Source organism: Antedon bifida, chromosome 3 (genome assembly GCF_963402885.1).
Source record: "Antedon bifida chromosome 3, ecAntBifi1.1, whole genome shotgun sequence".
Lineage (NCBI taxonomy): Eukaryota > Metazoa > Echinodermata > Crinoidea > Comatulida > Antedonidae > Antedon > Antedon bifida.
Window position 1 is genome coordinate 34424685 of NC_136228.1, and position 13508 is coordinate 34438192.

A 13508-nucleotide genomic window follows, 5' to 3' on the forward strand; every position below is an offset into this window, starting at 1 on the left:
AGTAAATGCAGCCTCATCTTGCGTATTGTTTTGTTGCATGGGATACATGGCTTCACAAACCAAACCTTAATGGTCTAAACCTAGCAAATCAATATTAAGGATTCCCGAACCACGACAGTATTAAAACACATTGCAATTTGAAAAGTATTATGGTATCAAGAAATTGCATTTCAGCGTTTACAAAAATGATTTATGAATATCAATTTATTTTACATGATGTTTTATGAGGTGACCTTTCATTAGGGCTTTAAAGAAAGTAAACAAAAATGACAAATCAGCAATAAACAAGGCGTTGAAGTCAATTTTCTGGAGTAAGAGTGACAGTGACCAAGCAGCAATGATAACAGATCAAACAGTACATCATCATTATTTTCGTACATCTTAAGCTCTGTCTACACTATCAAACTTTGTGACAAAAAAATGTGAAGTGTCCATATATGGACATGATGACATCATATCGCTACCATTTTTGGGTATATCACTACCATATTTGGGCACGTCAAAGTTTTTTTGTCAAACTAGTTTGATAGTGTAGACAAAGTGTAATGAACCCTTAAAGGCATATTTAAAATGTTAAAATGTTCCAATTATAGTTACATTTATATGCTGGTTTTGACGATGATCATGATAACGATAATGACTGATTATTAATGATGATGCAGATATTGATGACAGTAGATCACGACAAAGATTTTGATGACGAATAAATATTAACTGGCCAATAATAACTATTAATTGGCTAATAATAACTATTAACTGGCCAATAATAACTACTGGCCAATAACTATTAACTGGTCAATAATACTATTAATCATATAGCCATTACAGTTACAAACAATTTAAATAATCAATACTTGTGCTTCATACTTCTCAGAAATATCTAAAAAATAAAATTTATTCTTTAAATAACAAGAATAAAACAGAGCTGAAAATGAGAAAATTTCAAGAAATATTTGTGCTTCTTACTTCTCAGAAATATCTAAAAATAACAAAAATAAAATAGAGCTGAAAATAAGAAAATTGCAACATATGTTTCATTTTCAGCAACTGTATGACTAAGCCTAAACTTATTCATTTTAATGGACAATACTCGTGGAAAAAAGTACTTTAAAGAACATCAAATCATTCAACTAACGGCAGCAGCCCACACTGCCTTCACTAGCTTACAGCCATTTAATGATAATAGATGTTATTTCCTTTTACATAAGTTTCAATCTCTAAAACCACACAACTTTTTAAAAATACTCTCAAATATAAAGCTGTGGGCGATAACATTAATTGTGTGGGTAATGAGAAAGACAGAGACTGTGAAATCACAAGTGTAAAACTATTACTTCCGATAAGTAACTCCCCCATGATGAGAAGCTGCTGCTGTGAGTAGAATAAGCGTGACCAGAAAACAACTGGTAATACATTTGATGACAAACAAAACAAAGTACAAAGCAATTCTGACCGTGAAATCTATATTCTTTAGAAAAAAAATGTATTTTTAAACTTTGTTGGCTGTTTGTTAAGTCATCTTATACCGAGGTGAAAAAGTTACATAAATGTTACCACTATGTTGTTCATGTGAATAGTTCTCTGTTCTCAGGAAATTAACTAGAAACTACCGTACCTATTTTATTAGCTAATAATCATAGCCAATGATCATACTGCAGCCAATATCGTTTTAAAAACTAGTGTTGTTCTCGACAGGATCTGAATATTAGTGTTATTGGTCATCTATCTAATGATCACATGATTTCAATGTTTGAGACTCATCATAATAATAATGTGAATAGCGCTAAAGCAGTATACTGTATTTATTTTTTTTTTATCACAAAGCAAATGTAAATTTTAACCTTAAAGCTCTGTCTACACTATCAAAAATATTCCCATATGGACATGATGATGTCATATCACTACCATATTTGGGCACATCACACTTTTTTTGTCAGACTAGTTTGATAGTGTAGACAGAGCTTAATACTCACTGGATAAAACATTTATTTATGAATGAATAAGCAAAAAAAACCAAATAAGTACTTTTCCATTCAGTGCCGAATTAACTAGAAGTGCAATATGAGTAAAGAGACCCTTAAGCTTATTGCTTAAAATTAAGCACTTACTTTTATTACTGACAGATTTCACCTGTTTTGCCATTTTATAAGATTCTCTAATAATTTAATATTATATAAGATATATTAATTTTATAGTGAAAACACAAAACAATTTAAATTTTGAGCACAAAAGTGCCTACAAAGTGAAGTAACAAAATTCAAAGCATAAATAAAAAATCATCCTTTTATTAATAGAATAAATTGTGATATATGATAATATAAATTATTTTCAAGAAGACAAAGAAACAGTAGGCCAATGATCCACCTATTTTAAGGATGTTGTATGTTATAACAAGTGTTTAATCTTATAGTTTATTTATAACAAATTATTTGGCGACTGTATGGTGGCTAGGGATGTGTATCCTTCACATGTTTAGTAATGGGGTAATTTACAATGTCAAGAATCTTAAGAACAATAGCATTCCAGTTGTTTCTATTTTGAATCAACTGTGTAATCATAAAACATACGCAATTGGTGGTTTGTAACTAGTTTTAACTTATTTCTGGATATTGTACTTGTTCTAGTGAACTTTAAACTGTATTAATAGCCTTGCACTGATGAAGGGCTAGCATTTGCTAATTTTTTTTTCTGGCTGTTTAACTTTATCGTTTTGATTTAGCTTTTTGCTAATTTTACTTTGTATATCGTATTATTATTATCGTACTATTACCAACGTACGCGATAACCAGAGATGGTGTTTGTACGTTACGGATACAGATACAGTACCGTAGTAGTACCTGTGATATATACATATCTTTTGTAGTCTAAATTGAAGGGCTTGCGCTGTGTCCTAAATTAATCCTAACCAACATACGCGATAACCAGAGATGGAGTTTGTTCGTTTACGGACGGGATACAGATACAGATCTCCATTGAGATCCAGCCACAGCATTGTCATTTTTTTCAGTAATTTGCCTTTGGATTTTTAATATAATAATTGTTATAAAACAGTTAAATAATCCTAGAATACAACCAATAAATTAAAATATATGGCATAACAGATATTTGATAGCTCTGTAGCTGTACATGAAATAGAAAAAGAAAATATTCCAGATACATATTTATTTACATATTGATTGATAATACTGTATATAACTAGTCCTCTGTGGTCCCTCAAAATATCCATAGCTTCACAAACAATTAAATAGACTTGGTACAAAAATGTTTATGTATTCTATATTTAAATTTTTTGTTTATATATATATTTTTATCATACTAATATTTACCAATCTTTAAGAAGAATTTCTATTGTTATTTTATTATGATAATGGACAAATAGTATTTAAATAATTCAAATAATATATATTATAGTACAGTATTTCGGTAAAGATGGGATATCGTTCAACTGTACTGTATTTGTTGAGGCATTCACTGTCAGTATGACAAAGGACAAGCGTCCATCAAAATATTTTGTTATGAAGTTGACAGTCGGACATTCTTATCAAACAGCAGGATTCTAGGCCAGAACGTAGCATTCATTTCAAATGGTCATTAGGTTGCTAAGCAATTTATGATTAGTTTTTAATTAATTAATGACATTAATTTACTTGAAGGGCAATCTGAAGCAAATATAACTGATCATGTAGGAGGCCTCTACAATGTAACAAAATGTTGTACAGCTGTTATATTGCTATTTTTGTTCACATTTACACACTCACAAAAACATTTTATTTGTGACCCGACCTGTGATTTCCATCAGCAGTATGTAGTAAATTTAAAATTATACATGATCTGTTCTAATTTAACAAAGCAGAAGTGGTGTCTCTGAGGATTCTAGTAAATAACCAAATTGACGTCGTCGCAAGCCAAGATGAAAACTTAACACACATGATCTACATAGATGCTGGCAATTTTAGTCAAATATGTAAAAGACTCCCTCTTGGCATCCTATGCGTCGCCGTCCTCTTAATTAAGACAGAACTTTTAAGCCCATCCAAGCAACAAGATGCCCCCTCTCACTTCCTCTCCTATTTCAAAACCCTGCCACAGGGAAAACATACTATCATGTTAGAATTATTAAATATTTTAACATTTAATTACATCATCAGCAGAATATGTCTATCAAATTTAATGATATATAATTACTGATAAATTATTGACATTACAATTCATAATGTTGTTAAGCTCTTTCTACACTATCAAACTTTATGTGACAAAATATGATGTCATATCACTACCATATTTAAGCATATCACTACCATATTTAAGCATATCACTACCATATTTGGCACATCACATTTTTTGTCACTTAAAGTTTGATAGTGTAGATAGAGCTTTAGTTGTTTTGTGTTCTTCCTCCTACTGACTATTAACTTATACTAGCTAGAGATCAAGGTGCATAAACAGACTTTTTGTAATAAATATTCAAAAATACGCCTACAGTATTCCCACCAAGAAGTTTCTCATATGGTAGGTCTACTTCTTTTTATTAGTGTCCATTTAAAATTACAATAGTTATGTGTGTAGCAAATGGTGTATACTTACATCATGCCTTAGACACATAAAAAACTGTATTTATTTTTCTAAGAGGCCACTACTAAATTAAAGCACTGTAAATGGGTCTAGGGAAACACATATAAATCTAGGGACATGTTAAAACAAACAATTGTAGTACAGAAGATCATTGCAAGGCTTGTAGTTCATCTTTTATGCCTTTTCAATCCTGACACTGTAGGCTATTGAACTTTTGTCGTTAGCTTTCTTATTTTATTTTAACAATATTTTATGAGGGTGGTCCATCCAGCATCAGCTGATCATTAGGGACCCTCAAACAATACAAACAGTAAATACAAAATAAACTATAAAAACACAAAATTAACAAAGATATAAAAAATAAATATATATATATATAAATATACAGTAGGCCTACAATGAAAGAAGGATAAAAAGAAATCAATCAGAGAGAGAGAAACAGGTGTTTAAATAATATTGTTTAAAGACAGAAAATTACTTTCAATTATGAGTCCTAGGTTTTTATTTCTACAGTATTTGTGTTCAATACTGTACTGTATTAACTATCATTTAAAATACATGAAATTTCCCTACTGTTACAGTATATAAAAAAAAAACCAAAATTGTCAGATAATGTTAAATTGGGCTTACAACTGGGTTTATAACTGGGTTAACTGAGCTTATAACTGGGTTAACTGGGCTTCAATGTTTACTGTTATTATGTAATGTGTTATATATCACACCATCTGACTCATATAAATAATTAGACATCTAAAGTAAAGTGTATACAATTATGTTTTTATGAGAAAAAAACTTTAAATATTTATTGGTATTTATTCAAATTAACAAGTATTAGTAATCTTTTTTCCCCTTTTATTCCATATGAGGGCGCTATACACCATTGTTAAAAGATCTTTAAAGCAATTTCATATTACAGGCACTGTACTTTTCAATCAAATGTATTAATTGAAAAACAGGAACGTTTTCTGTTTTAAATTAGGCAGCTTACAGTCAACTCCAAATGCCCTAATTAATAGACAATATTATGTTGATCTATGCTAGGCAGAGATAATATCTATTTTATTATTATTAATACCGAAAATGAAAAGCGTGACCTAAATAGAATAGTCAAGACCACATCGCGTATAATTGGATCTGCACAATTGCCTTTGGAGAACATTTTTTCGGATCGTCTTCTGAAAAAGGCAGTGGCTATCAAAGATAATCAATTTCATCCGGCCTCTAGTATGTTCCAGTTGATGTGCAGCGGTCGGCGATTTCGTTCTATTAAGGCCAATAAGGCACGATTTACAAATAGTTTCTTTCCAGGAGCTATTAGAGCCTTAAACATGATGTAGACACTTTTTGTAATGTTTTTTTTTGAGTTTGTGTTGTGTCCGTTGGATATTGTGCTCCGCCAACAGAGCAAACAAAATTTCTATGTTTTTTTCTTAAAACAAATGACAATAAATGATACTTGACTTGACTTGATCCTTATATTGTAAGAGTGTGCTTTTGTTGTATGTTTTGTTCCATGGTTTTGTTTAATAACATGGAAAAATATATGTAATATATATAAACAAATAATTTCCAAATGGTTGCTATTGCATGCTTCCATACAAGGACCTGAATTGTACTAGTTAGGAAGGTTTTAAAAGGGCATAAATACAAAAAATCCTGTTTTTAAATGAAATAATGACTCAGTTGTTGCATATAGGAATACTTTACTTATTTTGTAAACTTTATTTGAACTAAAAGCAATCTGTTTTCACTATAAATGCTCCTGTTTAACACATTAATCTGCTCCTTATAACATGATGCCATTAACTCATGTTGTAAACATTAGTTACATTAACGTCTTTACCACGGTTTATAAATATTTATATTATGAATGTATTAGGTTGTACTTATCTATGTGCCTGCTAAATGCCAAGAATATGTTACTAATATTAACCTAATGAATATTCATGATTTCCAAATAAGGTCATATAACTAGCTTGCCTTATGTTATTGATAAGTATTAACATTTTATTACAGAACAACAATGGAATGATACTTGTTTAGATTAATGCTTTTAATAATAGTAGACTTGTTATAAACAGAACTGCAGAATTTTAAACAATCTAATATGTGCAATCTTTTTTTGAAGTAGGACAGGCCCATCGATACACTTTCAAAGCTTTTATGCAATTAAATCGACATGACTCCTAGGTTTAACCTTATTAAATACTAAAGATTTCAATAATTGATGAATTGTCACAAGAAAAGTGAATTACAATTTTCATTACAACAGAATTTAGCACCACAGAGATGTAGCTGTAGACCTATACAGGGTTGGTGTTCCTGCACACCTCCACCCAGAACATTCATGACTTAAATCAATCAAGTATCCAGCATTTCACATAAAAAGGTTTTTAAACCTGTATTCATTTTCTTCTTCCATCATTCCCAAGGTATAAACGGTTTATTGAAATATTGAATCTTCTTACCTTTACTTGACTTGAAGAAGGCAGGAGATATGATAGAAAGAGTGAACTAAACTGAAACAAAATTAAATAAAAGAAATCTACATAAGAAAATTGTGGTGTGTGCATACATATATTATAAGCTAGCTAGGCCTCTATCTAGCTTGAAACAATATTTTATTAATATTTTCATCCCTTTGGTTCTATAAACCAAACATAGAAAGGCCTAGACAAGGCTACTTTATTATTAAGCTACATTGTTATAATTTGGTGGCTCATTAATTAGCCATAATCACTAGGCTAGGGCCTAGCCTAGGCAGATTAGGCAATAATAGGTTATTAAAGTAGGACTATATTGCCCTGGTGGGTCTAGCCTAGCTCGGCCGGCCCTAGCCTAGTAGAGCGACTAGATAGAGGGCCCTCCCTCTCTGCTGGCTGGACGTTTAGGTAGGCCTAGTGTAGCTAGCCTAGGCCTAGGGCAGGCTAGCCAGTTTAGGTAGGCCTAGGCTAGCTAGGCTAGCTGGGCCTCTAGGCTCTTTTTAAATTAGAGATACTTTTTGCATTAGCATTTCAGTTAAGGTTAGGCCATTCAATTAACATAATTATTATTAAATATATTGATTAAATACACCTACCTAGGCTACCACCTCGCCTCCACACCTATAGGCCTAGCCTTGTCTGACCGTTCAAATCACCCGCGACACACGTGGTCAACAAAAAAAAGTATAAATATTTTCATGGGTATAGAGGGCGCCAAACAAGTTTTACAAATAACAATTTTTACAGCATACAAATAAACGTAATTACAGTTAAAAATGATTTATTTTTTCTATTATTATCACCATCCTATTTAAGTTTTCTGGCCTTAAGTTATATTTAGTATTATAAGAATGTTATATCTTTATTAAAATGTAAAATCATGTATCATGATGAATAGTATTAATAATATTCATCAGATACCAACTTTGTAATCCCTCAAATCAAATTTTTAAAAATACTTTGTCAATGTACTGCACAAATATAATACTACTGTATACCATGCTTTAATATTAGCCCAAAAGTTAAATTTGGATTTAAAAAAAACCTTACAATGATCTAATATTAGTTTAAAAACAATTAATATTTATAAACTTTGCATTAAATACTATTATATTAAAATAAATATATTCTTATTATAATTCAGTGTTATCTGGAGTCGGAGAAATCCAACGTCTGAATGGAATGGGATAAACTTGCATATATATTTGTAAGATTGAATTGCAATGAATAAACAGAACCACTTTTCTTGTTTCCAATGTAAAATTTCTGCAAAATGAATGATATAAATGAATTTATAAAAACATATAGGTCTAATCTTGGAAGAACAAAGTATTATCAAGAGTATAATCCTAAAGCTCTGTCTACACTATCAAAATTTATGTTACAAAAAAATGTGATGTGCCCATATATGGACACGATAATATCACATAACTACCATATTTGGACACATCACACTTTTTTGTCAAACTAGTTTTAGTCCCCCAGAAAAATCAACATGATGTTAGTGGCAGTTAGATTTACTCACACTTAAACACTCTGTCATCCGTTTGTCCCATAACCTGACAACGCCAAATCGATTTGAGCCAGTTGCTATGAGATACCCGCCATTACTTTGTAAACAATACAGAGCATTGTCATCCACCTCTTCATATTCTCTAACGCATGATCTGAAATGCAAGTATAATAGTTATTTGCAAATTAATTAATTAATAGTTAAACATTAAAATAACAAACCATTTAGCTGTAGCCTAGACATAACACACACATACTCCATTCTACATACCTACTCATTCCCATTCTACATACCTACTTGACCTTGTATCCCATATTCTTAGGTATGTATCATAACCACAAGACAGTACCATATTCTACATACCTACTCGTTCCCATTCTACATACCTACTTGATCTTTTATCCCATATTCTTAGGTATGTATCATAACCACAAGACAGTACCGTATTCTACATACCTACTCGTTCCCATTCTACATACCTACTTGATCTTTTATCCCATATTCTTAGGTATGTATCATAACCACAAGACAGTACCATATTCTACATACCTACTCGTTCCCATTCTACATACCTACTAGATCTTGTATCCCATATTCTTAGGTATGTATCATAACCACAAGACAGTACCGTATTCTACATACCTACTCGTTCCCATTCTACATACCTACTAGATCTTGTATCCCATATTCTTAGGTATGTATCATAACCACAAGACAGTACCGTATTCTACATACCTACTCGTTCCCATTCTACATACCTACTAGATCTTGTATCCCATATTCTTAGGTATGTATCATAACCACATGACAGTACCGTATTCGCATCCTCATATTGCACATCTAAAATACCTGCCCCCATCTTGAAGTTACTACCAAGTGTCAACATGTGTTTACCACTGAAAAATACACAAACAAACTTGTTTTCAAAGAAACTAGTTATTTAGTATTTTACAAATAATTAATTTATGATGGGGAGAATATTGGATGATTTAACACCTAATATAGTTACCAGCCTCTCACTAGAACCAAGTTTATTAGAACTACTGTACTACTGAATGGAATGATACATTTTATTTAATTAATACATTATTGGATGGGCCGCACTAATCTATATATATACAACTAAAACGTTCTTACTTTTCAATATTCCATATATCAAGTGGTTTGTGGTCATTAATACATGACGTACCAGTAATAATATTCCTGAAAAACAAAATCAGATTAGAGTTAAATTAAAAACAAAAAGAGTTGACCTACATTTGATTCTAGAACAGTTCTAGAATCAAAATGTAGGTGCAACAATTTAACTGGTAAGTTAGTTTAGTTTAGATAAGTTCACTTCATTTTACAGTAAGTACTTGGTAACTTACTTATTCCAGGGATTTATTGCAACAGAAAGTACCCTATCTGACATTTCGCTCTCCAACAGACATCGGTCATGCTCCAATGACCACAAGCGCCATGATTTGTCAGCTGACCCTGATAATACCATGCCGTCATGTGTATCAACACAGTTAACTTTAAGCGAATGACCACTCAGAGTGCGGACAAACTGGACATTTGGTCCTCTGGTTAGCTTCCAAATGTTTATTTGATGGTCTCTGTAAGATATAAAAACAAGGTATCTAGGTTTGGAAAACAAAAACAATAAATTTACATTTACAATCAAAATTAACCAAGAGTACAATAATTTAAGACTTACGAAATGGAGTAGAAAAAGTCGTCAGGATCGAACCCTGGACCTTGGGATTGGAAGCCAAGCATGTAAACCCTCACCAACAGCTCCACAACTCACTTTCTATTGATTTTATAAAGCTCTGTCTACATACAAAGTGTGATGTGTCCAAATATGGTAGTGATATACCCAAATAAGGTAGTGATATGGCATAATCATGTCCATATTTGGGCATATCACATTTTTTGTCACATAAACTTTGATAGTGTAAACAGAGCTTTATAAACTGTAATGATATCATACCTTGCCCCAGTAACAATGTGGCCATCTTTAACCACAAATTGGCATATGTCATGTACATGCTTGGAACACACTAAGACGGGGTTCTTTGAAATGTTGCCATTGTTTTTAATTCGATAACAATGAACGCTTTCTCCGTGGCTCACATACAGTTGATCTTTATAAAGTTGCAAATGTGGCAGCAGTCTGTATGAAGTAAACAAACAAAAGTAAGTATGCTAAAAAGTTAAATTCACATTCATATCTCTTGAGATAACAACTTATTCTTGTGTATCCACTGTGTTCTTGTTTCGTGTGGCGCAGTGTGTTGGACGTTCGACTACTGATTGTGAGATCGAGGTTCGAATCCAACTCCCGCCGCATTGCTTGTATCCTTAGGCAAGATACTTTACTTACGTTTGCCTCTCTCCACCCAGGTGTATAAATGGGAACCCGGTTAGATCAAGACACAACTTTGCGCTGATTACTAGCTGCATTATGGGAGTATGTCCATACGTGTTTGATCAGGAAAAAATGACTGGGGTAATAATGTTCAGCGCTTAGAGGTTTCACAACATTAGGCGCTATATAAATCCAGGATATTATTATTATTCTAGTTTTTATGAATTCAATACAACTCTCCCAATACCGGACACCTTTTGGTTTTGGGAGAGTTTCTGGTTTTCAGAGAGTCTGGTATACATGAGTTGACTGTATATCAGTTAAAATATTTTATTATTGCGTACTTACTGTGTCTTTAACTTAATTAGTTGTACATCTTTCATCAGTCCATTCTCCCAATTTCTTGAAATTCTACATATCTCCTTCAGATTCAGTTTTGGATATCTGGAATGAAAGTGAAATATTATGCAGTATTAATTCTTGATTATCATAAATTTAGTCTAGGTTTTGACTTAATATTAGTAAAAAGATTTTGGCACATATGGTATACTACTTTTCAGACAATCATCAAAAATCCGACTGGTGGACTATCATAAAAAAGACAATAAATACAGACAAATCTATCATAAATTTTATAGAAAAAACACCTCTTATTTCAAATTAAAATTATTATTATTATAATGGGGTGTCTCCCAGATGATTTACTTAAATTATAAACTTACTTTCCTTTGCCCTTTGAACTTGTAGCTAGAAGCCTCTTTTTATTGTCATTTCTCCAAACAGCATCTTGGTTGCAGAATAAACGAAGTTGCCGACATACTTGCGAGAGTCTTCCAAGGTCTTTTATGGATAAATACGATGCAAGCAGGAACAGCACGTCCTTATTTAAGTCTAATAACGAACACGTAGTCATCATCTATAGGAATAAGGCAAAGCTTTAATTCGTAAATTGAAATTTTTAAAACAGAATTTATTTATTCAACTGTCAACATGCTATGCTATTTGGAAGATCTTGCAGTCTTTATTTCAACAGGGTATTTATGACATAATGCTATTTGAAAGGCCTTTGAAATGATGTATAGTGGCTAGGCAGTGGGGTAGAAAAGTTGCTAACAATCAATAATACTTTGTCCTTCAACTCCATTTAATCACTTCCATGAATGTTGTTGTATTGTTATATTATGCTTACAATAGTTAAGCAGGCCTAACTAAAGGCTAGGTGTGTTTTTCTATTTGAAATATAGGCCTAGATATAAGTAGTACTAGTATAACTAGTATAAAAGTATAGGCCTAGATAAATAAAATATCAGCTAGCATAGCCTAGTAATAGTATGGTATAGTAGGACGTGAGTGTACTCTGTACGCGGACACGACATGCCTACTAGGCTATACTATTACTAACTAGGGCCTAGCTTACTATATTATTATAATAATGCATAACATTAATAAGATCTATACACCTAATAGACATAATTTATAATAATGTATCTTAACTTACCAAAATAGCATTTAAAACAGTTAGTGACAGTTGTTGATAAGATTTCTACACATTCATGAGTCATGTATTTGTTATTACAATTGTGAAATAACGATTATGCAATCGATCGTGTGGTGGCAGTAGACACATTTTTTAAAAGGCTCCCTCTCTCGGCTGCTCTCTCTAGTGGTAGCATGGGGTGTGTACCAAAGATTTGATATAGCCTTCGGCTTTACCTCACTGGTGTGTACACATAGAGAAAATAATAATCCGGCTTGCTATCTATGGTTTGTAGTCTATTATAATCATTAAAGAATATCTTTGATATGACTATCCGAATGGTTGTATCTATAAATTAGGGCTGATACCATACGAAGCCTCATTCCTATACACATCTTCCCACATTTTTTAGAATACTTTATTTAATCTTTAAAAATAAAAAACGGTATTAAGCCTTGTCTACACTTGGCAAAACTTCCGCCCATCATTTTATATACTCGTTCTCTCTTGCTGTTGAATATTTTGGGGGATACAAATATGACATCTCAATTTCACATACAAATTGATCCGTTTTCAAAATTATGATACAAAATAAGTTTTCAGGCAGATTGCAGGTATTATTACGCCCTCTATGAAACCGAAAAACTTACAGTTTATGCATGTCACAAAATCAGTGGAAAGTTGCAAATAGGAATAGGCCTATGCAAATATTTATAACAGTAATATCCAATGTGTCACATGGCATGCACCCCTGTTATTCATTAGAAAAGAATAGGCCTAGCTCTATATTGCGAAATTAGCATTATTGACAGCCCGAATAGTTGACGCATGACGTACTTTACGCGCGCGCGCCAAAAGTTTTTATCACTTGGTAAGAGTCACAACAAATTAACAAATTGACGAAGTGACCATTTGCGTACTTTTCACAATTTTCTTAATAATAAAATACTTTATTACAAATATAATCTCAGAGTTTGACACAAGCGGCTCAACTTTCTCCTAGTAATAGCAAAGGGCAAACTCAAGTAAATAAAAACCGGCTTAGTGCGGAGCGAGACGGCCAGCTTTGTTAAGCCTTACCACGATTCAATGTAGCCATCACGGTAC

General features: G+C 32.3%; 2 protein-coding genes across 2 annotated transcripts in view; both read right to left on the minus strand.

Annotated features, from left to right (window-relative positions):
- LOC144838419 (fibroblast growth factor receptor-like) overlaps nucleotides 1–7056 on the minus strand; it is a 96837-nt gene extending 89781 nt beyond the window's left edge. The window contains exon 1 of the mRNA XM_078693763.1: nucleotides 7041–7056. The gene's annotated coding sequence lies outside the window, so the exon portion shown is untranslated. The remainder of the gene's footprint in view (nucleotides 1–7040) is intronic.
- A 765-nt stretch (nucleotides 7057–7821) lies between these two features.
- On the minus strand, nucleotides 7822–12534 carry LOC144838423 (F-box/WD repeat-containing protein 4-like). The gene is made up of 9 exons (XM_078693773.1): nucleotides 12423–12534; nucleotides 11647–11840; nucleotides 11273–11368; nucleotides 10547–10729; nucleotides 9939–10169; nucleotides 9706–9771; nucleotides 9327–9464; nucleotides 8581–8722; nucleotides 7822–8321 (listed from the first exon to the last, which is right to left on the minus strand). The coding sequence occupies exons 2-9, from the start codon at nucleotides 11838–11840 to the stop codon at nucleotides 8202–8204; spliced, it is 1170 nt and encodes a 389-aa protein (XP_078549899.1). The 5' UTR covers nucleotides 12423–12534; the 3' UTR covers nucleotides 7822–8201.
- Between the last annotated feature and the right edge of the window lie 974 nt (nucleotides 12535–13508).

What these genes read in the sequence shown, in the direction of transcription:
- LOC144838423 (XM_078693773.1), bottom strand. Translation starts at nt 11,840, where the DNA reads ATGATGACTACGTGTTCGTTATTAGACTTAAATAAGGACGTGCTGTTC. An exon ending in AGTTCAAAGGGCAAAGGAAA is followed by an intron (nt 11,369 to 11,646) that starts GTAAGTTTATAA and finishes CTTTCATTCCAG; the next exon opens with ATATCCAAAACTGAATCTGA. An exon ending in GGATGACAGAGTGTTTAAGT is followed by an intron (nt 8,322 to 8,580) that starts GTGAGTAAATCT and finishes TTCATTTTGCAG; the next exon opens with AAATTTTACATTGGAAACAA.